At 40.9% G+C, this 23042-nt stretch overlaps 1 protein-coding gene across 1 annotated transcript in view; it reads left to right on the top strand.

Annotated features, from left to right (window-relative positions):
* The first annotated feature begins 8131 nt into the window (after positions 1–8131).
* atp2b3b (ATPase plasma membrane Ca2+ transporting 3b) overlaps positions 8132–23042 on the top strand; it is a 34802-nt gene continuing 19891 nt past the window's right edge. Inside the window, exons 1-12 of the mRNA XM_029507390.1 lie at positions 8132–8381; positions 11567–11764; positions 13827–14084; positions 14603–14728; positions 16877–17002; positions 18696–18752; positions 19029–19070; positions 19151–19315; positions 19653–19724; positions 19825–19967; positions 22152–22284; positions 22900–23009. Of these exons, the coding sequence (XP_029363250.1) occupies positions 8132–8381; positions 11567–11764; positions 13827–14084; positions 14603–14728; positions 16877–17002; positions 18696–18752; positions 19029–19070; positions 19151–19315; positions 19653–19724; positions 19825–19967; positions 22152–22284; positions 22900–23009 (1680 nt within the window). The remainder of the gene's footprint in view (positions 8382–11566; positions 11765–13826; positions 14085–14602; positions 14729–16876; positions 17003–18695; positions 18753–19028; positions 19071–19150; positions 19316–19652; positions 19725–19824; positions 19968–22151; positions 22285–22899; positions 23010–23042) is intronic.

Raw genomic sequence — 23042 nt, 5'->3', positions numbered from 1 at the left:
CCTTAGACCAGCAAAGTGCCTCTGTTGGGGAGAGTCCCAATTCCTCTGTGCTCTTCCAGAGTGCTCAATTGTATCCCAAAGAGTAGTCACGTAGATACAATGTTATTGCACTTGTCAACTGAATTGTGAGTTTTTCCGCATGCAAGGTGATGGTTTCTCTTTGTGTTAATAGAAAAGTTCTCCACTGCCCCAGAAAAAAACATCAACAGAATATGAAAGTGGATACATGCTGAAGAACAAGTTCAGGTATCTATGAACCATATAAACATATGGCACAGCCTCTGATGAAGTGGCTCTCAATCCAGTTCACATTGACAATTTAGTTTTGACAAATTAGACCAATAAGTTCTGAAGAAGTTTTTGTCACATGGAAACCCATCTTCTTGCTGATTCTTGCTTGTACATATTTTATTTCAGGAAGTGTTTCAAAGCCATGCCCCAAATAATCATATACTTTATAATTGTTTTACTTATGGAAATGTAATGAAAATGCATTTGAAACACCCTCAGGTTGTGGTTTCTGAGTTCTATTCTATTCTATTCTATTCTATTCTATTCTATTCTATTCTATTTTGCAGTATCTCACAAAATCGAAAAATAAATACAGATGAATATGTCATCTTTCCTCTGGTGTCCCTATCTCATGACCCTCATATTCATGTTGTCACTCTTTGGAGGGGGACCTGACCCACAGGCTGGGAAGCATCAGACTGAGCTTCATAAAGTAATTAACCTGCTGCTTACACAGTTACGCATCAGCATTTTGTGTACAAATATATAATTATACAATAGTCACATTATTCAGCAGAATTGATATTTTAACTTCATTACTTTTGTCTAAGTGGGGTTTTGAATAAGGGTGCCGTATTTTGAGGACCGTAAGGCGCACCGCATTATAATATTGTGGCGAGCTCACGTGGAAGAAGATAAACCGAGACTGCGATTTCTTCTTTGAACAATTCCTGTGCCCCTTACACCGCACAACTACAGGAAGTGCTATTTATTAACATCAAAGTCAACAACAACTCTATACATGAATACTGGCCAGAGGTAATTAAACACACCAGGAAACTCAGTCATGGTGGCTACACTGATAATTAAAGTTAACATTAAACGTAACACTATGCAAAGCCATAGAACCTGGAAACTCACATAACACAATTAAACATTCACACAACATCACTAAAACATGGCTTTCATTACAAACATTAACAGTCCCATGAGCCTTTGCGCTACCCAGCTCAACTGTCCGATCAGAGTGAACACTCCCCCCTCTGATCGCTACAATATCAATGAACGGGTATATTTTCATACATAAAACACACCGGATTGTATGGCGCACTGCCGATTTCTGAGAAAATTTAAAGCTTTTACATTAGAGGTTCTTCCACTATGTCTATCAGGATGACTGATTTCACTTAAGTTCTTTTATACACTTTTGCGGTGAGCTACAAAATTCGTTTTTTTCTATAAATGAATCCCAATTGTCACTCAAGCATAGTCGAACCGTGAGCTTTACCATCGACTTTTTTCGGGGCGAGCTGTAGGCCAACTTAGTCATACCATGTTTCCATAACGTCTGCTTCTTTTTTCAGGTTGATTAAAACAGAGATACTCTCTCTGAGATGCAGGGTTTGGTGTTATTGTGCAATTCATGTGAAAATGTAATCACTCATTCGTTCATTCATCTTCAACCGCTTGACTGGCCACGCAGTCCATCACAGAGACAGACAACCACTCACACTAACACTCAGCCCTACGGGCAACTTAGAGTCTCCATGTAAACTCAGCTAGGAAAGGCCCCAGGCTTGGGAACCAAACACACAACCTTCTTGCTGTGCCAGCCACTATTCTGCTGTGCGGCCTAAAAAGTAATCTTCTCAGGAACTATAGTGTCATTAATCTTACAATTGTTGCTACCGTAGACCACTAATATATATCCATAACATTTGCTCCATAGCTATTGCATACACTTTCATGTTGAAATGTGTTCTGTCCTATCTGTGAAAAACACTATTTATTAAATTCCTACATTCTTACAAATGTGTGACACGGAGTATGCATGGACTATTCACGGATCTCTGAGAAGGATCTAAGCAAACACTGACAACACAGGTTCTATCCGACTGCGGTGTGTGGTGTCGTCATCACGTAGCCAAATGAATGGGAATGGCGGGGGGGGGGGCTGACGTACAGAGCAACCCTCATTCACCCCTCCCTCGCCTGAGTCCTCGCGGATGCTGCGGCCGAGCTACAGTGCGCTTGGGCTCGCTCGTCGGTTCAAACCCCTCCTCCTCCTCCTCCTCCTCTAAATATGTCGCATGAGCTTCTCTCGCCGTGGCGTTTCTTTTCTTTTTTTCTCACGATCAGTTAATCAAATTCGAAGCTCTTTGCGGCCAGGACGCACGGATTGCCCCGCCGACCCCCCACCCAGCCCCCCCCCCCCCCCCCTCCCCACAACGGAGGTGTCTAAACGCTCCAACCGGCGCATCCCCTCTCTCTCTCTCTCTCCTCCACCGCAGCAGAACTCCACCGACCAGCCGTCAGGTGACCGCACTCAGCGGAATATTCATCAGCACCGTCGTTGTCTTTCATCCCTCCACTCCCGTGGACTCCAGGCAACCGGAGCCGCCGGAGCCCAGGTCCCCTAGCATCTGGTTTGGGACGGTCTCCGCTTCACGCACAGGCAGATTAACGGGGATTCTGCCTCTCCGCCCGCGCACTGATGCTGATGTCCTTGAGCTCGGCCTGCACTTTGAGTCGGTGAGTCCGTGAGTGTCTGCGTGCGTGACTGTTACTTACCTCCGGTGCTCCAGCGCTCTTTTTTTTATCAGCGAAGATATGCTAACCACGCATCTCATCACATTATTAGCTTACGTTCATTAATAGCTAGCATGCAGGGAAATCTGTCAGGGACAGGCAGATGTGACACAGGCCTGATGTGGCAGCTCTGCTCACAGGCCCCGCACTGTTCCACCAGCCTATACAGTGGGACATACAGTAATACCCTGGAAAACAGCGTTATGACATTATGAAGCAGTATATGTGAATGTGTGTGCGCGCTTGTACGCGGGAATGTGCTTGTGCGCGAGTGTGGAGTTAATGATATGTATCCGTCAACAGTCTCTTCATCCATCCCTTCCTGTCCTGTGTCAGGAGATGGAGGGATGCAGTCCAACATTTTCACCGAGCAGCGCCCACTTGCCTCTTGCTTTCCCCCCAGCCCTAGTAGGGTATGGACCGGGCTGCACGCTATTGTGTATTAGCTGCGTTGTTTGTCGCACCTGAGGCGCTGAGCTCCGGGATGTGTGTTTGATCTGGTAATGATCTCTGGCTGGATGGACCTTCTCAGCTCGGCCGGCGCAGGGTGGGTATGAGCTGGGTAGAGTGGGCCGGCAGTGGCCAGGCCGGTAACCTTGCAGAGGGACGTAGGTAGGCAAGTGTCGCAACATGGGCTGCACTCTCTCTTGTTCGCTCTGTGGCTTGCCCTTTGCTTTGATAGTAGGCCTCCAGTGTATTCCCCCGGCTTTAATCAGAACCTGCTGCTGTTGCCATATCTGTATGTTGCGAATTATCAGAGTGATGAAGCATCTGCAAGCCTGAAGGTGACCAGGAAAGGTCGTTTTGTGTTGGAAACACTGTTGCATGGGGCCATTCATGCACACAAGTACACAACTCTGCTGACAATTGCCAGCTGAATTTAGTGTGTGTGTGTGTGTGCACGTGCGTGAGTGTGTGTTTGAGATTTGTACTTTGTGACGATCAGTTTGATATGTAAACCTTGGAGAGTGAGGACATTGATACATGGGCTTTTTTAAGGTTTAGTTTTAGGGTTGTGAAGTTAACCCAGCATGCTCTGACAGATAGAATTACACAATGTGTAAGTATGTATATGTATATGTGCACTTGTCAGCATGCCATCTACAAGACTACAATGGCCAGTCTGCAGTCCACCTGTGCAGCTGCAGTCCTACTCTGTGACAGGCAAAAGAAGGGTCACCTCTGGCAGGGCCCTTATATCTGGGCTGCTGCCTGCTGTTGCTGGCTTAGTGCCAGTCACGCACTCCTGTAATGCCCAGTGGGAACAGCACACTTAGAATTCAACACAGTCGGTGGCTGAAGCCATTAGAGGTGGACACAGATATCTGCATCACTGTAGAGCTAATTAAAGCAATTGATGCTGATGAGGACAATGATGATGGTGAAAGTTTCAGATCAAATGGATAAGAAAGACAGACACTTAGATGTGTATTGGTTTCTTTTCCAATTCACACAGACTCTCTCGCAATGTCCCATGTCCCTTCCACATGATATCCATCTCCACCCAAAGCAACACAAATAAACACACACAACAGTAATGTAAAGACACTCACCTTGAATGACAAATATGTGCACACATGCTTGTGTTGTCACATGTGCTCATATTTGTGAACATGCAGCCTGATTTGCCAGACGCAGCACACACACACACACACACACACACACACCTAAACACATGCATACATTGAGTCACAGAGTGTACACAGGCCCATTGGCCTAAAAAGAAAATCCTGTGAGGAGCTTCTCCTGTGTTTTCCCCCTTCTGTACCCTTCTCAACCTTCTTGCTACTGCATTCATTCATTCATCTTCTACTGCGTATCTGTTTCCGGGTCATGGGATGCTGGAGCCAATCCAAGCTAACATTGATTGAGGGTGGGGTACATCCTGGACAGGTCACCAGTCTATCGCAGGGCCAACACACAGAGTCACAAACAACTACTCATGCTCACGCCTACGGGCAATTTAGAGTCACCGATCAACCAAGACATGCATGTCTTTGGACGGTGGGAGAAAACTGGTCCTGGGAGAACATGCAAACTCTACACAGAGAGCCCCCGGGTCCTGGAATCGAATCCACTGCTTTCTTGCTGTGAGACAACAGTGGTAACTGCTATGCTGTTCAGCTGCCCAAAAACCAAACAACCAACCAAACAAATAAAAAAAACAAAACCCAAAACTAAACAAAACAGTTATTAAATTGCTCAGACACTCTAAGAAATACTGAGTGAAAAAACAGGGATAACATTCAGGATAAATGGGCAGGCCGCTGAGGATGTGTGTGACCTATAGTCTGACACTTTTCATGTTCAAGCACAGTCTCAGCCAGCACCCTGACCTCCCATTCTCTCATTTTGAAAGCACTTTGGTGTATATGTATAGAAATAAATGATGTCTCTGGGCATGAATTTAAGCATCCCTGTGTGTCTACCATACATCTGTGCTGCTAGCATTAAGTGGACTGTATTTGTGTGTGTAAGTGTGAGTTAGAACACCATAACAAATCCAGTAACAAACTCCTCTTTTTCAATTGTAGGTAAGATGTGCCCATGTGTACACACACACACACACACACACACACACACACACACACACACACACACACACACACACACACACACATAAATATACATATGTGCGGTGCATATATCGAAGCTCAGCAACAAGCAGAATGATGTGGTCAGAGTGAGTTGCAGTAGTTGGAGGACAGGAGCTTATGAAATCAGACAGAATCAGTGAGTAAGAGACAGACCTAGGAAGCAAATGCTTGACTGAGTAAATAAATACTCGCAGTAGTAGGAAGCATATAGACAAGAAATTATCAACGTTTGGGGGGGTGATACAAATACAAACGGAAAGACAAGTAAATCCAAACTGATGTAGTCTACAGAAAAAGAGCAGACAAATGAGAAAAGATGGAGTGGGATAGGAAGCGACAAAGGCAGAGCTGTGTGACTCATTCATAAACTAACAGTCTCAGTTGGGATAGAGGCATGGCAGTGCAGAGAGGGAAGAGAAGATGTAAAAGGCAGAGGAAGCTGAGGGAGAGTAAAGAGAGACTTGAGACTGCAGAGGGAGGAGAAAAGGAATAAATGATGAGCTCCAGCTTAGTTTTTTATTTCTTGCTAGTTCTTATGTAAAATAGCCTGATAGGGAAATCAGAATATGTCTTGTCATGTGTGATGCTGAGAGTATTTAGTTACAGCTGGCACTAATTGCTCATGTGGGATGAAATTCTTTCTCAAGTCAATGCGGCTGTGGGAAGCAAGTTGCTGCTCTGCTCGGTGGTACTGAGTGCTGCTATCTGTGTCAGATTTATTTTAATTAAATCAGTTCCAGAGATGGGTTGAAATGTTAATTCAGTGATTAGGAAATTGTTTTCCAGTGGATTCACCAAGAGCAGCTTGCTTCAGGAAATATTCCTCTCTCTGGTCTTAAGCTTTGAACTAATTGAAGGCAAATCAGTAGCATCCTCAAGGCTGTGAAGTGTCCACTATGTGGGTTATGTCAGAGAGGAGGAACCTGATTTGATAAATCTTTTTCCAGAATCAACCCAAAGAAAAAGGCTGGAAAAAAATTTGCATTATATATTTTATGTGTGTCAAGTTGCACCATTGTTATCTAGTTACTGTTATTTAGTTAGTTGTGTGTTAACGGTTATATAGGAGTATTACTGCATTGTCATGAGTTTATTTTGACACTGCCTCACATACCTATGTTGTTGCAATAAAAAAACTAGATTTGTATTATTCTTAAGATGAAAACAGTCATCAACAAAGGCACTGTTTACTCCTGATTGAGTATCTTTTTTAAATTGTACAGTTTCAAGCTGTTAGAAAAGATTACTCATCCTTAAAAAAACAACAATAATATATTTATGTAAGTAAGGTTTTAAATATTCATGGTTTTAGTAAGAATTATTGGGCTTCAAGACTGAAGGCCAAGGATTTTCAGCTGGATGTACTAGCACATTGTTGCTTACTGTCTTGACATCCCTCAGCATGGAAGGCGGTGATACAAGGACACCCAGTAAAAACAGAAAGAGATACTCAAGCTTTATGTTGATTGTACTCATGGTTAATTCCTCCAGAAGATTGTTGGATTGTTCTCATTCTAAGACGATGTTCTCCATTTTCTCTCAATATTTTTTCAACATTTTTTTGATGCTAAAAGAGGTGTAGCTCATAGTCAATCCATGCAAACAAAGCAACAACTAAACAAACAAACAAACACACCAAGAAACGAAAAGAACTGATGAGGACAATGGAGAATTTAGCAGCTAAAGATGTGCGTGAGCAGTGGTAGCATTAATGCTAATGTGATGCTGTTCAATAGCCACGTCCACCGAAAGTAATCATGCATGAGCTCTGCGTTTTACAGTTTGTTGTGATCTCCCCAGGTCGCCAAAAACCTATTCATGCAGGATGATACATCATCTGATATGAGATTTGTGTTTGAGTAATTAAATGTGAGAAGAAATATTTATAACAGAAGTTTAAATACCCCACTGTGGCAATGATTATGCTAATTTACAATTGAATCAAATGTATGTTTGAACCAATTTTCTATAATGACTATAAACTTTAATTTGTTCTTTGGTATTTATTTTGATGAATACTGATGACAGATGGTAGGAAATAGCACCAAATGTCCACAGGTGACTTCAGTTGCATGCTTGTGTCTGCAGAAATGTATTGATGTGATGATAGTGAATGAGATCAATAGAACAGAGTGGTAATGTTCTGTCTTCCTTGCACTCTCTCAGGGCCCAGTGGTACAACAGCAGCTTCCTCTGAATTGGATCCACGCATTGCCATTGGCCTCTCAGCTGCCTTTGCCTCGTTGCCCCTCTCTCCATCCCTCTGTCACTCCTCCATCCCCTGTCCCAATGTCCATGGACTGGCCGTGACCCTGGAGGGAGGGGGACAGAAACAAAGAACGAGCAGAATTGCAGAGGAAACAGAGGGAAAGAAAGCTGGATTCACTCAGACTTCCGAAGAGCCCCTGCTTGCTGTCCTTCATCCCCCTCATCCTCCTCCTCCATTTATGCAGAATTAAATGAATGCGGGAGGCTAGGCCACAATAGTGAGTCGAGATAAGGGAACAACCCTCATTTCCCTTAAATAAAGTAAAAAAAAAGTTCAGCCATATCGTTATAATTACACATTTTTAAGTTAACATATTAAGGCAGAACTGTGATTCTGACTGTTGATCACATGAACACCCCTCCACCAACCAAACGAAAGTGGAATTGAGTTGAGGACAGACTGAGGAGAGAAAGGAGGACCAGAACAGAAAAATACCCTTACTGACATGTCAACAACAGCCACAATGGGTGAAATGGCAAACAGCGCAGTGGAGTTTTATCCCAAAGGGACTCGAGGTGGGGGTGGAGGAGGAGGAAAGGCAGATGGCAGCCATGCAGGAGGAGACTTCGGGGTCACGTTGAACGAGCTCAGGGAGCTGATGGAGCTCCGGGGGGCGGATGCCATGCAGAAGATCCAGGAAAGCTATGGAGACACAGAGGGGCTTTGCCAGAGACTACAGTCCAACACCACTGATGGTGAGCAAGCACAACATGGGTTAGAAAGTATATGGAGGGATGGAGGGAAGGATGGGTAATGAATAATGGAGGAATAGACGGCTAGATGGATGAATGGGTGAAGAAAGAGATCTATAAATAGACTCATGGAAGGATGGATGGGTGGACGAGTAGATACATGAGCGGGTGAATAGATTGCAGTCTGGATGGCTGGGTTTGTAGAGTGGATGAATGGAAATGGGTGAACAGGGTTGATGAAGTGAGATTAGCTGAATGAGGTACTGGAAGGATGGAGGATGCTGTCCTCTGAACACAGGAGGTTGACTGGTGATTTTCATGCCATTGTCGCGTCTTACAATACTAACATAACCAAATGTATTGATGATTTTACAAACTATTTTGCAAACACATTAATAAGGGTCCCATTTTTTACTTTTCTTACTCACTCACTCATCTTCATCCGCTTTTATCCGTAACTGGGTCACGGGGCTGCTGGAGCCAATCCCAGCTCACATCGGGCAAGGGGTGGGGTACACCCTGGACAGGTTGCCAGTCCATCGCAGGGCTGTTTTACTTTTCTTCAGTGTTTTATCATGTGGGTACTGTATAAATATAGAATTTAGAGTCAAAGAAGACATGGACTTCTACATTTAGACTATGTGGGACCTACCAGATGTTTCTTCAATGAGAGTGGAATCATTTCCATTTCATGGTAAAAGCTCTTCTTAGTCTTGGCAATAGGAGGCTAAAATTTTTACGTGGAGGATATGGATGGATGAACTTATTGATGATTAGATGAGGGGATTAAAGTGGATGGATTGATGGAAAGCTGACAGAGCAAATCGATAAATTGTTGAATGGAAAAAAGTGTACAAGGATTGATGAGAATATGCAACTGTTATTATCTTCTCTCTATATATATTTATTTTCGAGATTAATCCAGTTTAACAATAGCTAATGATGAGAAAAACATCAAATGCTCACATTTTAAATCAGTATATATTCATAAAGAATTAAATATATATATAGCAAAACAGTAATGATATGATTGAAGGAAAATTTACAATTCTGAATTGATCAATCACAGAAAAATGGCAACAAAGTTTCATGAACACGAGGAATGACTCTATAATCTGTTGCTCAGACCGAACAAGCTCATGAATCAAAAAATTATTGTTTCTTGAATACGTTTAAATCAAAATTTGAATGAATAGAGTAACATTCCCATCAAATATTTTTTGTGACTGCTAAAAACAGACTGTGAGTTTTTGTGTACATGTGTGTTCATGCGCACACCTGTATGTAACAGGGGTGTGGTACCCCAATACAGCCACTTCTCCAAAAAGTTTGTAACATAGCAACACAACAGCAGATAGCAGTTGACTGGGAAAGTCAGTGAGAAATAGAGAAAGATGACAGAGCTGTGATATGGAGTTGATGAGGAGCAGAAGGGGGTGAATGAAAATAGAGTAGTGTGTGTTCAAATGTAAGCAAAGTTTACAAGGTTTGTGTATGTGTGTGAGAGAGAGAGATGGAGAAAAATGTGAGTTGGTAGGTGTTGCTAAGCTGATATTGTAAACTGGTCAGGAATCAGTGCAGCGGGTCCAAACAAACACACACGCACATACACATTCACACACAGAGTCATGTATCTGTCCCTACAAAGCACAGTTAGCAAGCAACACACAAACACACATCCTTTACACTGTGCTGACTAACACAAACTGCGCAGGGTGTTGGCTGGTGCAACAAACCAGCCAAAATGCAGAGATAGAAACAGGAAGATGTTTCCCGCCTTGTAGGACTCATTACTCTGCTCAGACTCATGACAAATTATTAAGTAGTCAAAATTTTGAATATTTTATGCTCCACCACAACAGCAACACAAAAGCTGCTGCCTCTGTTTCACACAATGGCAATAACACTAATCACATAGAGCAGGAGCATAAACTGGAAGTTAACAAGGGTAAAATGCAACATTGTGACACTCTCTAACACACACACACACACTGGAGTAAATGTACCACATGCATCATGATACATCATGACACTGAAGATCAGTTGTAACATGATACACAGAGGAGAGAAATGGGTTAAACCAATGCAGAATAGGATCTCTCACTCTCTCTGTCTTTCACACAGAAACACAGATATGGATACCCCAGCACTGCAGTATGAGACAATTATATTCACATAGAAGCGAGAGGGAGGAGGAGGACAAATGATGAGAAAGAGAGAGTGAGGAAGAGTGCATGTGTGTCTGTGTGTGTGTGGTGATTGGGGTGAGGAGGAAAGCTGGAACAGCTTGCCGCATTGTCAAGGACACATCAAGGGGAGATTGAGAGAGGGAGAAAAAGAGACTGTGGAATAAGAATAAGAGGAAGGATCGAATGGAGGGATGGGTGGATGGATAAATAAGAAAGGAATGAAGGAAGAAAGGGATGGATGGACTAATGAAAGAAAGATACAGCTCACTGTGATTACTCAGCATAAGGTCATCGGTGTTCTCTCTCTCCCTTTATCTTTCTGCCTCACTCTGCCTTGGCTTGAACCCTGTTGAGCATCATATTGCTACAGTGCATTTTAAATGTACATGTGCTTCCTTGCAGCAAGCATACTGGACCAGAACGGCTTCAAACATGTACACACACAAATGCAAATTGATGCAAAAATAGTCACAAATCTTGCCCAACCATAGTGCACAATTTGACCCCCTCCCCCAACCCCTCACAGCCACTCAAAACAACTGAGGAAAAAAAAAGGAAAAACTGCTCAGCTTAAAACATCTGCCACTGGAAAAATGACATCACCTGTTGCTGGGAAGAAACCTGTTAGAAACCCTGGAAGCCCTGGACCTGATATACTGCTCACCATGGAAACTGAATCACTTAGGGGTGAGGTTGAAAGTGGGAGGAAGGTAAGGCTGGTGATGAGAGACACAAGGGTTTGGAGTCAGAAGAGTGAAGAGTCATTCATTGATTTTATTTTTATTTTGTTTGATGTTTTTAAATATTTTAGTGGGTAGAGAAAGTTAAGCTGTTTGTTTAATTGTGTGTATGTGTGTGAGTGTGTTCTGCAGTAAATAGGGATTGCCACTGTTTGTACAGGTGCACAAAGACATTTGCTGACATGTTAATCTTTATTGTCATCCTTTTTTATCTCCCTGTATCTCTCTTGCTGTCTCAACTTCCCCCTCCATCTCTCAGGTCTTAGTGGGGACCCAGCTGACCTGGAGCGTCGGTGCCAAACATTCGGTCAGAACTTCATCCCCCCGAAGAAACCCAAAACTTTCCTGGAGCTTGTGTGGGAGGCCTTGCAGGACGTCACACTCATCATCTTGGAGGCTGCAGCCATCATCTCTCTGGGCCTCTCTTTCTACCAGCCTCCTGGAAAAGAGAGTGAATGTGAGAAAGGGGACGGGGCGTGGCTGAGAATTTAGGAGGATGCATTCAGGGCGAAACACATTAGAGATGAGAGGAGAATATGGAGAGAGAAGTCAGTAAAAAGATGGATCCGGGTTAAGGAGTTAAGCAGGTCAGAGCAGGTTTGTCTGCCTCTATCTTCCGAGGACCATCTGTAGACTCATGTCTTCAGAGAACCCTTCCTCTCTCAGTACGTCAAACAACCAAAGCTACTATGCTTTTTAAACAGATCTCTCTTGCTATGAATCATCCTGCATCTGCACTTCTCCAAAGTTTTAGAGCCCCTAACATGGAGAAAATTGTTTTATTATCTTTTACTTTTAAAAGTTCAGGGTTGTGTCCTTGATTGTTTCTTTTCAGCCTCAACTGAAAACAATGTGAATATCACAACTAAGTCAAATATTTGCTGCAACAAAGCGATAATCTGTTTATGCCAGCTCACTTATTCTGTGTGTATGTGAAAAGTCATGTGATGTGACTTTTCAGATGTGCTTGCATACACAGCTATATCAATAGCCTGAGTAGAAATTGATTCTGTTTTATAATACATTTATATATTATAATGGAAACTTATTAGTGTGGTGGTAACTAGTTAGCACTTGTACTATGCATTTGCGGTTCGCTTCTTTAGCTGATTTAGCTGATCTTCTTGCACATATTAAGTCAGCCACTCCTACCTCACTGAGGCTTTTTTGATGTCCCTCACTTGAAATTAAAGAATTTGAAAATATTAAAACATATAAGTGGACCATGAAGCAAGCTAATTTGATATACAGTAACCATCTTATGTAAAAAAATTACTTTTAGAGTCAAGTAATACATGTACCAGACCAAGATCAGCAGAAAAAGCATGCTCTTGGTAATATACTGAATATTTTTTTTGCTGTCATAGTTTCTTTTTTTCTTTTGCTTATATGTTGAAATGCACATTGGTAAGAAGGGTAATTTAGAAGAATGAGTTATTTCTTATTTTTCTTATTAAGTTACATATTGTAGATAGATAGATGGTTCACTGGTAGGTTAAAAGTATAGAAAGTACAACAGAAAGAGGCTTGTTAGAGAAGTGATTCCAGATGTATCTATGGGTGGTTATGATTAATCAACATAATATTGCCATTCTTTCTCTTGTGTTTGCCAAACTGAAGATGTGCAATGCACAAGGAAAATGCAGAAAATGAAAAGGAAAGGGTATTATTTCAACAGACAGTAGCCAACAAGAGAAAATGTGAAAGGGATTATCAGTTATTGCCATTAGGTTTTCTGGGTCTGTTCATCAAAGCGACAGCTCATGACTGGAAGGAAGTGGGCTCCGTGGACCAAGATAGGAAATAAGGGACAATTGTATCACTGTCTGAAACCACATAGTGCACTCCAGATAACAGCCACAAACACAAAATCCCCTCACGTTAATGTCATTTGGAAGAATGGTGCAACATAAGTACTTGTTTGTTGATCTTTTTTTTTTTTCCTTCATGTGTCATCGACAGTAAATGGCTCACCAGAAACAATCAGAATGTAAAAACATCTGTCATCTGTCATTTTTAGTGTTGGGTTTGGGAGCACATGTTGTTTGTTTAACCACCAACCAGCTACTTCAGGCAGATCAAAGGTCCCATATTTTACACTTCTCCAGTGCTTTATTGAAGTGCTAATATCCATAAGATATATTTGGGGCTTAAAGAACTAAAGAACATCTTGTGAAGTTTGTCTCGGGCTCCTCTGTGGAGCGCTCAGGTCAGTGAGTGACTCAGAAGAGAAACTGAACCATATAGCACAAAGTATATCACAAAGTTACAGAAGTCCTGGTGTCTTGTTTTAAGACAATGAATACAGCTTGTGAGCATTTCCCTGGTGACTGAGCTCTTTGATACTTTCACAGTAATATTATAGAACCTGGCTATCCAATCAAAGAACACATGGAAATCTCCCCTTGTGCTATATAGGAATTTTAAACACCACTTGACTCCCTTGTGATATTATATCTCTAGCAGTGCACCTCACAAAATACCTGACTAATCATCCCTCTCTGTTGTCCTTTCTCCAGCATGTGGGAATGTGTCAGGTGGTGCAGAGGATGAAGGCGAGGGTGACACTGGCTGGATAGAGGGTGCAGCCATCCTGCTGTCAGTCGTGTGTGTTGTCTTGGTGACAGCCTTCAATGACTGGTCCAAAGAAAAACAGTTCAGGGGTCTACAGAGTCGGATCGAGCAAGAACAGAAGTTCACTGTGGTTCGGAAAGGAAATGTCATCCAAATTCCAGTAGCTGATATGGTGGTGGGGGACATGGCCCAGGTCAAATACGGTGAGCATATCACTGTAAATGCACATTACACAATAGAGCAGCAATGTTCATATATTTTTCTGATTGATTAACTCAGTAGTTCATTTAGGGCACATTTATTCTAAATCATATGGGCATCTTCGGATAAGTACTTACTCACTGAGTCTCCCCTGAAACTAGGCCTGAATCTGAGTTTGTGGAATTACTTGCTAAAATTAATGAATTTCTATTTTGTATATATGGATTAAGCAAACAAAGTATGTGTATAATTTAGTTGTATTTGTAGGGGTGTTATTAACTTTGGCCAACTGCTTCCCCACAAGCTACTTTCTATGCTAAGTGAACATAATCGCCAGATTTCTGTATGATGTTTCATATTTATCAGATTTTTCTCTGGCATACAGCTTCTCATCTTAATGATCTGTATTACCTAACCTATTCACAACATCTCTACATCTTCCTGTTAGGCACCATGACCTGACATGTCAAAAAGTTAAACAAAAGGTTCAATCAAATGCAATCTGTGTATGTGTTTACAGGGGACCTGCTGCCAGCTGATGGTATCTTGATTCAAGGCAACGATCTGAAGATAGATGAGAGTTCTCTGACAGGAGAGTCTGACCATGTACGCAAGTCTGTGGATAAAGACCCGATGCTGCTCTCAGGTTCGTCACATTTTAGTTTTTTGCCTTTGGTAGAGCGCATGTGTGTTTGTATGTATGTGTCTGTCCATGTGTGGACATAACACAAGATTGAGATACTGTTCAAACAGACCTTAAGGCACCTCTTTAGAGATTATTTGTTTACAACCATTTCAACTTTCTTTTCATGAAGAAACTTAACAGTAGTACTACTAAATAATAATACTTCTCTTTTAAATATGCTAGGGTAAGGAGATCTTGGCTGAAATTAATGGTAACTTATAGTGTTGCAGTTTTTCCAGCTCCTGTTTTCAACAACAGGCGGATTAAGTAACAAGATATACCACTCAGGATCACAAACGTCATTACTGTTTTGTATATACTTTCCATTATTAGGTGTTAATGCAAATGCTAAACAAATACAAACAATAAACATTTATATCACGGTCTTTATGATCATAACTGGCCATGCCTTACAAGTATTTGCACATTAGATACCTGTTTTCACACTTACTGCTACTATGATACATTTTTGGTGTGTGGCCCTTGTGCTCAATCATACCAGTGTTCTGCTTGGTAAAGAGAAATGTTTATGTATGCATAGACTTAAATTAAATGAAATCAAATTTAGTTATACAGCATCAAATCATAACCTTTGTTTACATCAAGGCACTTTACATGTAGAACAGATCTATACCAAACTCTTCATGGGTTGTTAAACAGGCCAAAAAATATCCCTCCAAGACCACTTGGCAACACTGGCAAGGAAAAACTTCCTTTAAGACGCAGCAACCAGGCTCAGGCAGGGCAGCCATCTACCATCTGAGTTAAGACAGAGATGGAGAGGAACAGAGAAAGGGACGGAGAGAGAGACAGAAAGAGACAGATGCAGTGAGAGAGCATGAAGGAGAGGAAAGGGGGGGTGAGGGGTAAAGAGAGATCAAGAGCAGTAGGAGAGAAGATGCCATAAAAATACAAACAAAACATGCAGATGTAGATAGTGATCGAGGCCTGAGAACAATAGGTGTGCACATGTAAATATAAGCAGATGGAGAAATGTTAAGCAGAAGAAACAACAATGGGTAGTAGAAATGAGTAGTAGTGTGTAATGATAACTAATGGTAGCTATTGCAGCAGCAGGGATTGAGCAGGAATATGGAGCAGAGATGATTCAGCAGCTGGAGGACAAGGACAGGAAGAGAGAGGACAGGTGGGACAAAACACAGACTACAGGAAGAAACTAACATGTAATGTTGGAATGTACATGCATGAGGGTAAGAGAGAGGGCGACAGAGGGAGCAGTGCACAGAACATCACCCAGCAGTCTAGGCCTAGAGCAGCATTACTAAAGGAACAGTAATTATACTTTAACTTTTTTACTGTAGGCTTTGTCTTAATGGAACGCTTTAAAGAAGCATAGTGTTCTGTAATGGATATTCACAAACAGGAAAAAACCCAAGCTCATTTAGAGGTGCAATTCATGGTACAGATGAGCCATCAGTTCATTTTGTTTGAGCAGCTGTCGCCCAAGCTAACAACTAAATATGCTAAGTTTGGTACATTTATTGGGCCAGTGTGTTCATGGTTCAAACTGTTTAAATGTAAATCCTTCTCCTAATGGCAAATGCCCAGACATAATTACCTGATTCAGCTTTATGAAGTGTATCACTGTGTGATTTTGGCCGGCAAAATAACCTTAACTTTAACTTGAACTTAACTGCCTTGAGGTAAGCCTTCAAGACACAAATAGACAGAGAATGAATATTCATAAGCGGGCCAAAGATGTGATTCCATACAGTTACCAGATTTGCTCTGTGCCTGCTGTTGCTAGCTGTCAACTATTTATGACTTCAGAAGGTGTTAAGAGGTCAGTGTTGTGTTAAGTCCAGGGTCAAGATCCATAGATTTTCGATTTTCGATTTCGAGTGTGCTTTCCCATCTGCCTGGGTGATGATGTTTTGTTGAGCTAAGCACTACTTCTTGTTGATAAAAGCATATTAGGCAATCCATCATATGTTGCTCATTAAGAAATCATTGTAAAAGAACTTTCACCAAAAAAAAAAAAAAAACAGCTGCAAGCTTGGTGAAAACTCATATCTGTCACATAAGAATGCATCTTTGCATCTTTCTTCTTTATTAAATCTAAACCAGTGGTCTTGTCTTGATGTTAAGGTACCCATGTGATGGAAGGCTCAGGCAGGATGCTGGTGACAGCTGTAGGTGTCAACTCACAGACAGGCATTATCTTCACACTTCTGGGTGCTGGAGAGATGGAGGAAGATGGGAAGGAGAAGAAAGGTAAGTGAGTGAAGAAAACAGAGAAACACAAAATTTTGAGAAACTACAGAATAAGAAAAACTGAAATTGAGTGAAATATCAAATGGTATTTGTGTTGAAGAGACCCTACTGCTTTTTATCAGCTTATAGAGCAAGATGAACAGACCTAATTTTAAGTTTTACAACAGCAGCACAAATGGTTTTGTTCTTAAAACATTAATAATAGTGGAAGTAAACAAAGACTAACAAAACCTAGTAGAAAACAGAAGAACCGCTTTCATTCATCTCCTTGGATGAATGAGTCCGTTAACATGTACTCAAACACATGTGTGGGCTGAATGGGATTAGTCCAGGGACGTGGCTCAGTGGTAGAGCTGCATGGGCTGCAGCCACAATACAAACCAGTGATAGACTTGTGGTGGTCCCAAGCCCGGAGAAATGAAGAAGGTTAGGACAGGAAGGACGTCTAGTGTAAAAATTGAGGCCAAATCAATCATGCAAGTTACAGAGCTGAATTGCTGTGCCAACCCGAAAGAGGCAAAAAAAATAAATAAAAATAAAATAATTATAATTATTATTATTATTAAAACATTTATTTGGTTTTTAATATTTCCTGTTTGACAGGGAATCAAAAGTACTAGAGAGAAATACAAAACAAAGAAAATGTAATCCACTGCAATCATATAAAATTACCACAAAAACAAAGAGATAAACAAAAGGAATAAGTTGTGTAAGTAGCCTGGGGAAAATGTTTGTCACATAATCTGTCCATGCTCACACACTGCAACATGCAGCTGTGTATGTCAGGTCAATTCACATAGTTTCAGCTTCTCTCCTCGACTGTATCCCCCCTCACTGTCACACATACGCTTTGCCCTTGTTTGTCTCTCTCCTGGTCTCTCTCACGCCACTCCTGTGCTCTCTTTCATCTTCCCATCTTGTGCCTCTCCTACCTCCGACTTTTCCTTCCCTCCCTTAATCTGAGGGAGAGTGACTGCAGATTGAATCAATTATTGAACGAGCCGGAGAGCAAGGCAGCTGTGGCGATTCAAGGAAGAGTGTTGGTTGGTCAATGCATGGAGCATTAGTCTATGCTCATATTTGTTTTGGAAGACCGCTGCAGTCAGAGTGGAGATGCAAACAGCAATACAGGCTGCACATACTTTCAGAAGCACTTAAGGTTATTATCATTACAAGCACACTCACCCATGATGCGTCCATGGCAGTTTATCACTTCTGCATGGGAAGTGTTATTGTCATATTAAAAAGTAGAACATGGATTAAGAAAAACGTTTATTTTATCTCCAATTGTCCCTGCTCTCTTTCCAAAGCATTGTAGCAGAAGGTATTGCACTCATTGCAGCCTCTGTGGGCTGAATTATTCAAACAGTCATTTACTGGCGTTAATACATTATTCATAGGTTATCCACGAATGCTACAACTTATCCTAATGCAATAGGGGTTTACTACAGGGCTGTTTACCTTTCTTTATGATGTCCTTCATTCCTCATTTTGAAACGGAGGTGTATTCTGAGTTTTTCAGCCTATATAAAATATAATCATCTAAAAAGTTTTACGGGTTGTGTTTACAAACACATTCACTACCTGAGTTTTTTTATTCTTCCCTTTTTGCTCTCTTTTGTTTTCCCCTTTTTACCAAATTCTCTCATGCTCTCCCCCAAAACCTTTCCTTCTCACACATTCCTCCAACCAGAGGACAGTGCTCAGTTGCTCAGCTCTACAGATGCCAGTTACAGCACAGTAACCAATGGTATGTGAGCATAAAGTTGTCTGTCCTGCTCCTTTCTTAAACCAGCGAATAGACCCCAGTATACAGTGCAGTGACATTCATCTCTGAAGGTCTCTCTGTGTGTACTTTTATCCCTTTAGTATTGTTTTTCTGTGGTTTTCTGCTTCTGGAAGTGTGTCTTTGGCTGTTTTCAGACCACACCTGTAAAAAGTTGATGGACGCATGGATGCTACTTTGTCTGTCTTGACTTACCTTACCTTCTTGTGCCTCTGTGTGCCCTCTCTCTCCTTCTCTCAGGAAAACAACCTGATGGGGCAGTGGAGAACAATCAGAACAAAGGTAAGACTTGGTGGGTGGTGAGATTAACTATTCTCAGGTGCAATGCTGACAACACTGTGTATTTTTTATGTGTGTTACAGCCAAGAAGCTGAATGTTGGTGTTGCCATGGAGATGCAACCCCTGAAGAGTGCAGAGGGAGGCGAGGTAGAGGACAGAGAGAAAAAGAAGACAAATGTTCCAAAGAAAGAGAAGAGTGTGCTGCAGGGCAAGCTCACCAAGCTGGCTGTTCAAATTGGCAAAGCAGGTAAAGGGTCACACGAGAACTGAGCAAGTTTCACTCTAAGTATACACATGGAGCAGATTCTGTAGCCATCGTCCCTCTGAGCTTTTGTGGCAATGATGTACATTTAAATTCTTTCTGAATAAAAGAAACTAACCCAAAGTTCAGTGGTTCACACTTTTATTTTGTATTTTATTGGTCCTTAGTGACAGACTCGCCTGTAGAAGGTGATATTCTCAGGTTATACTATGAACCACTTTGTTCAGCAGGTGCACATTGCTTTAGGCCTGAAATAACAATCGTTATTCACTAAAAGCTGGCAATATGTAAGTAAACTTCTCTTCTTTGAATCCTCGCACAGGTCTGGTGATGTCTGCCATAACCGTCATCATCCTGGTGTTGTACTTTGTCATCAACACGTTTGTTGTTGAAGGTCTGTGGATAAATACATCATGAATTGTTGCTGAGTGCGAGACACTCTTCAAAGTGAACTTTCTCTCTCGTGTCAATATGTAATGTGGTTTCTGTTGCAGGTCACACCTGGTTGACAGAGTGCACTCCAGTCTATGTTCAGTACTTTGTGAAGTTCTTCATCATTGGAGTTACTGTGCTGGTGGTGGCTGTCCCAGAAGGCTTACCCCTCGCTGTCACAATCTCTCTTGCTTATTCTGTCAAGGTAGACCCTCCAGTTTTCCTTCTAGTTTACTGAAAGATTCAAAACAAATTGAATGTGTTACTGGTTCTGTGACCAGTGAGACACTGAGAAGGGGGGTTATTAGATGTGTGTTCTCTAAATATAAAATTTCATAACTACAAAGCTAATCTTGTTTTTCATTCATTTAAAAGGATCAAGAATAATACATTACACAAATGGTAATGACATTTCCTCATATTAAAATAAAGATATAAATATAAAAAAGTATAAATTATATATATATATATATTGAAATAGTTGAAAAAGATAGTTATGAATAATTACACTTAAATCATCAGTTTTAATTATTTATGGTTCTTAGTCCAGAGTATGGAACTGACTAGTTAACAAGATAGAACACAAGAATGCAATTTGGATGGTAATTTTATCACAATGTTTTTACTAGATTGATATAAAATGGATATGATTGCAGTTAATTTTTTGGAACTTTAAGACATTGAACTTCATTGTGTGCCCCCATTTATGAACCTAAATCTATGCTCTTGTATTTAGTGTTTTAGTCTGCTTGTGTTTTTAGAAGTAACCCAGTAATGATCACATATGTGGATAATCCCATTGGCTAAATCAGGCTTCAGTTCCATCAGGCATCACAAATTTAATCCATCTTTCAGGGTCTAGTAAATGTAATGCAAGCCAGGCCAAGTTCCTGTGTAGCCCATGTTTCGTACATCAACATTATTCAAAATCACAAAGTTTTTCTTTTCTTCTCTCTCTTTTGGCTTTTGCCCTTTTTGGAGGTCCACAACAATCAGCTCTGTGACTTGGGTTGATTTGGCCACAGTTTTTATTTCAGATGCCCTTCCTGCTGCAACACTTCCCATTTATCCAGGCTTGGGACTGGCACAAACCTACCACAGTTTTTTTGTTGTTGCTGTTTTTGTTGTCTTTTGAGGCAGAGTCAAGATGAGTACTAACTCTCAGTTGCACTGTACGTTGGTCTACATTTAGTTGATTAGTTGATTTAGTTGTGTGCATCGTCAAATGTGTCAATTTTTCATGCAATGTGCCGAATGGAAGCATTTAAATGTTACATAGATGAGGTTCAAGGACTCCGCCTTGTGGAACTCCATGTATCATTTTAGTCTGCTCACATTTATTATTACTAAAGTAGTGACTTTCCTGAAAATATGATTTGAACCTCTATGCTGGAGTCCCAGGTCAGATGTCCAGTCTGTCCAGTTATTGTATGATCAACTGTATCAAAGATCTAATGAGACTAGAGCTAAAACCTTCTCTCAGTCAGTTTTTAAAAAGATAACATTCAGCTTCCTCATCAGAATTAGAAGCTGATTTCATCAAAGTTTTCCAATAGAAACAGTGACTAATCAATATTATGAATCAATATATTACTAGGTTTATTTCCATAACCCAGACAAATGTGCAAAATCTAAATGCCGAAATAAAAAACTGATAAAAACTGATAATAATAATTTCAAAAAACCTCTGAAGTAACACTATAAAATGTTTATGCTCTCATGAGGTGTTATTGTTATTGATATTGCAATATTTCATACACTAGTAATGGAAATGGCATTTACTCTTAACAGGTAGCCAGTTAGTGCAGAGCAATAGCCACTCACTTACTGCAGAGGACATGACCCCATCTGGTGTCACAAGTGGTTCAACGGCCAAACAATTCTTTGAACATTTTGCAGGTCATTCTGAAATTGTGTGAACTCATTTTGAACAGTACTTTCCCAGTAATCCCTAATATGGGGCCACTGCCATGCTGCCTTCATCATCTGTTTAAAATGATCATATCTGCCGTGGTGAAGGCAACAAAAAAGAAAGTCTCTACACACAAGTTCTGACCCAGTCCAAGTGCATGTGTTGAAAAGAGTAAACATGAGTTATCGAGATTTAGAAGGTTTCCACAAATGGAAACACTTTTTTTGTAATATTGCTTTTATTTTGTGCAGAACTATAATGGAAGCACAGCTACAAATATTTTTTCATCATATATGCATTGTACAGAGTCAGCCCACACTATGTTAGCCTCTCTCTCTCCTGTCTTTCCCTCTTCTTTCCATCCATCAATCTGTTTTTCTCTGCCTTTGGCCTACTACTGACATTTCTGTCCATCATCATTTGCTCTCACCCCACCCTTTTCATACCTCTGCTCTCCATCAACTATGTCATTTGTAGAAAATGATGAAGGACAACAACCTTGTACGCCACCTGGATGCATGTGAGACCATGGGCAATGCCACAGCTATATGCTCTGACAAGACAGGTACCCTCACCACCAACCGCATGACTGTTGTGCAGACTTACATAGGTGAGTGAAAAGCACAATATCTTTAAACATTAAAATCATTGTCATCATCATCATAATTTAGTGTGAGAGTAGAATATAAATAAGCTCTGCCAAATGTGGGTGATAGTAACTGAGAAAACAGAGACATATTGATTTGCTTGCTGTCAGATATACCAACACTATCTATATATGAACATATATGCCATAAGCTTGAACAAAAAAGTTTTACAAGTGTGGTTATGCATGAAAACATTACTATTATTAGCCTACAGCATACATGTTTTTGTTGAGGCATGTGCATGCAGGTTAAAAGGGGGAGATTGGAATTGAAATCTATTATTTATTGCTTACCAGTGTTTCCTCAATACCTCACACATAGATTATTGGTAGGTGACTCCAAGAATGAAAAAATTATGAAGGCATTAGCATGAAACATATTTGGTCAAACTTGAAAACAGTGGATCCTACATTTTTCATCCTAAATTTTTAGGATTTTATAACGTAATTAACGCAAAAATTACGTAATATAACATAAAACCATGGAGCAAACAGCAGGAAGTGGAGCTAGCATGTAGCATGTAATGAATGTAAGGGATTATTTTTCATAGATATTAAAGTTACATTTCTGTTGCCCAGGTGATGTGCACCACAGAGTCATCCCGGACCCTGGGCAGGTCAGCCCACGGACATTGGACCTGTTAGTCAATGCAATTTCCATCAACAGTGCCTACACCTCTAAGATCTTAGTGAGTTATGTACCAACAGAGATGCTATTCTTT

The sequence above is a fragment of the Echeneis naucrates genome, chromosome 7 (assembly GCF_900963305.1).
Source record: "Echeneis naucrates chromosome 7, fEcheNa1.1, whole genome shotgun sequence".
Classification (NCBI taxonomy): Eukaryota; Metazoa; Chordata; class Actinopteri; order Carangiformes; family Echeneidae; genus Echeneis; species Echeneis naucrates.
Note: the sequence above shows the minus strand (reverse complement) of the source record. Positions and strands in the feature narration are given on the sequence as shown.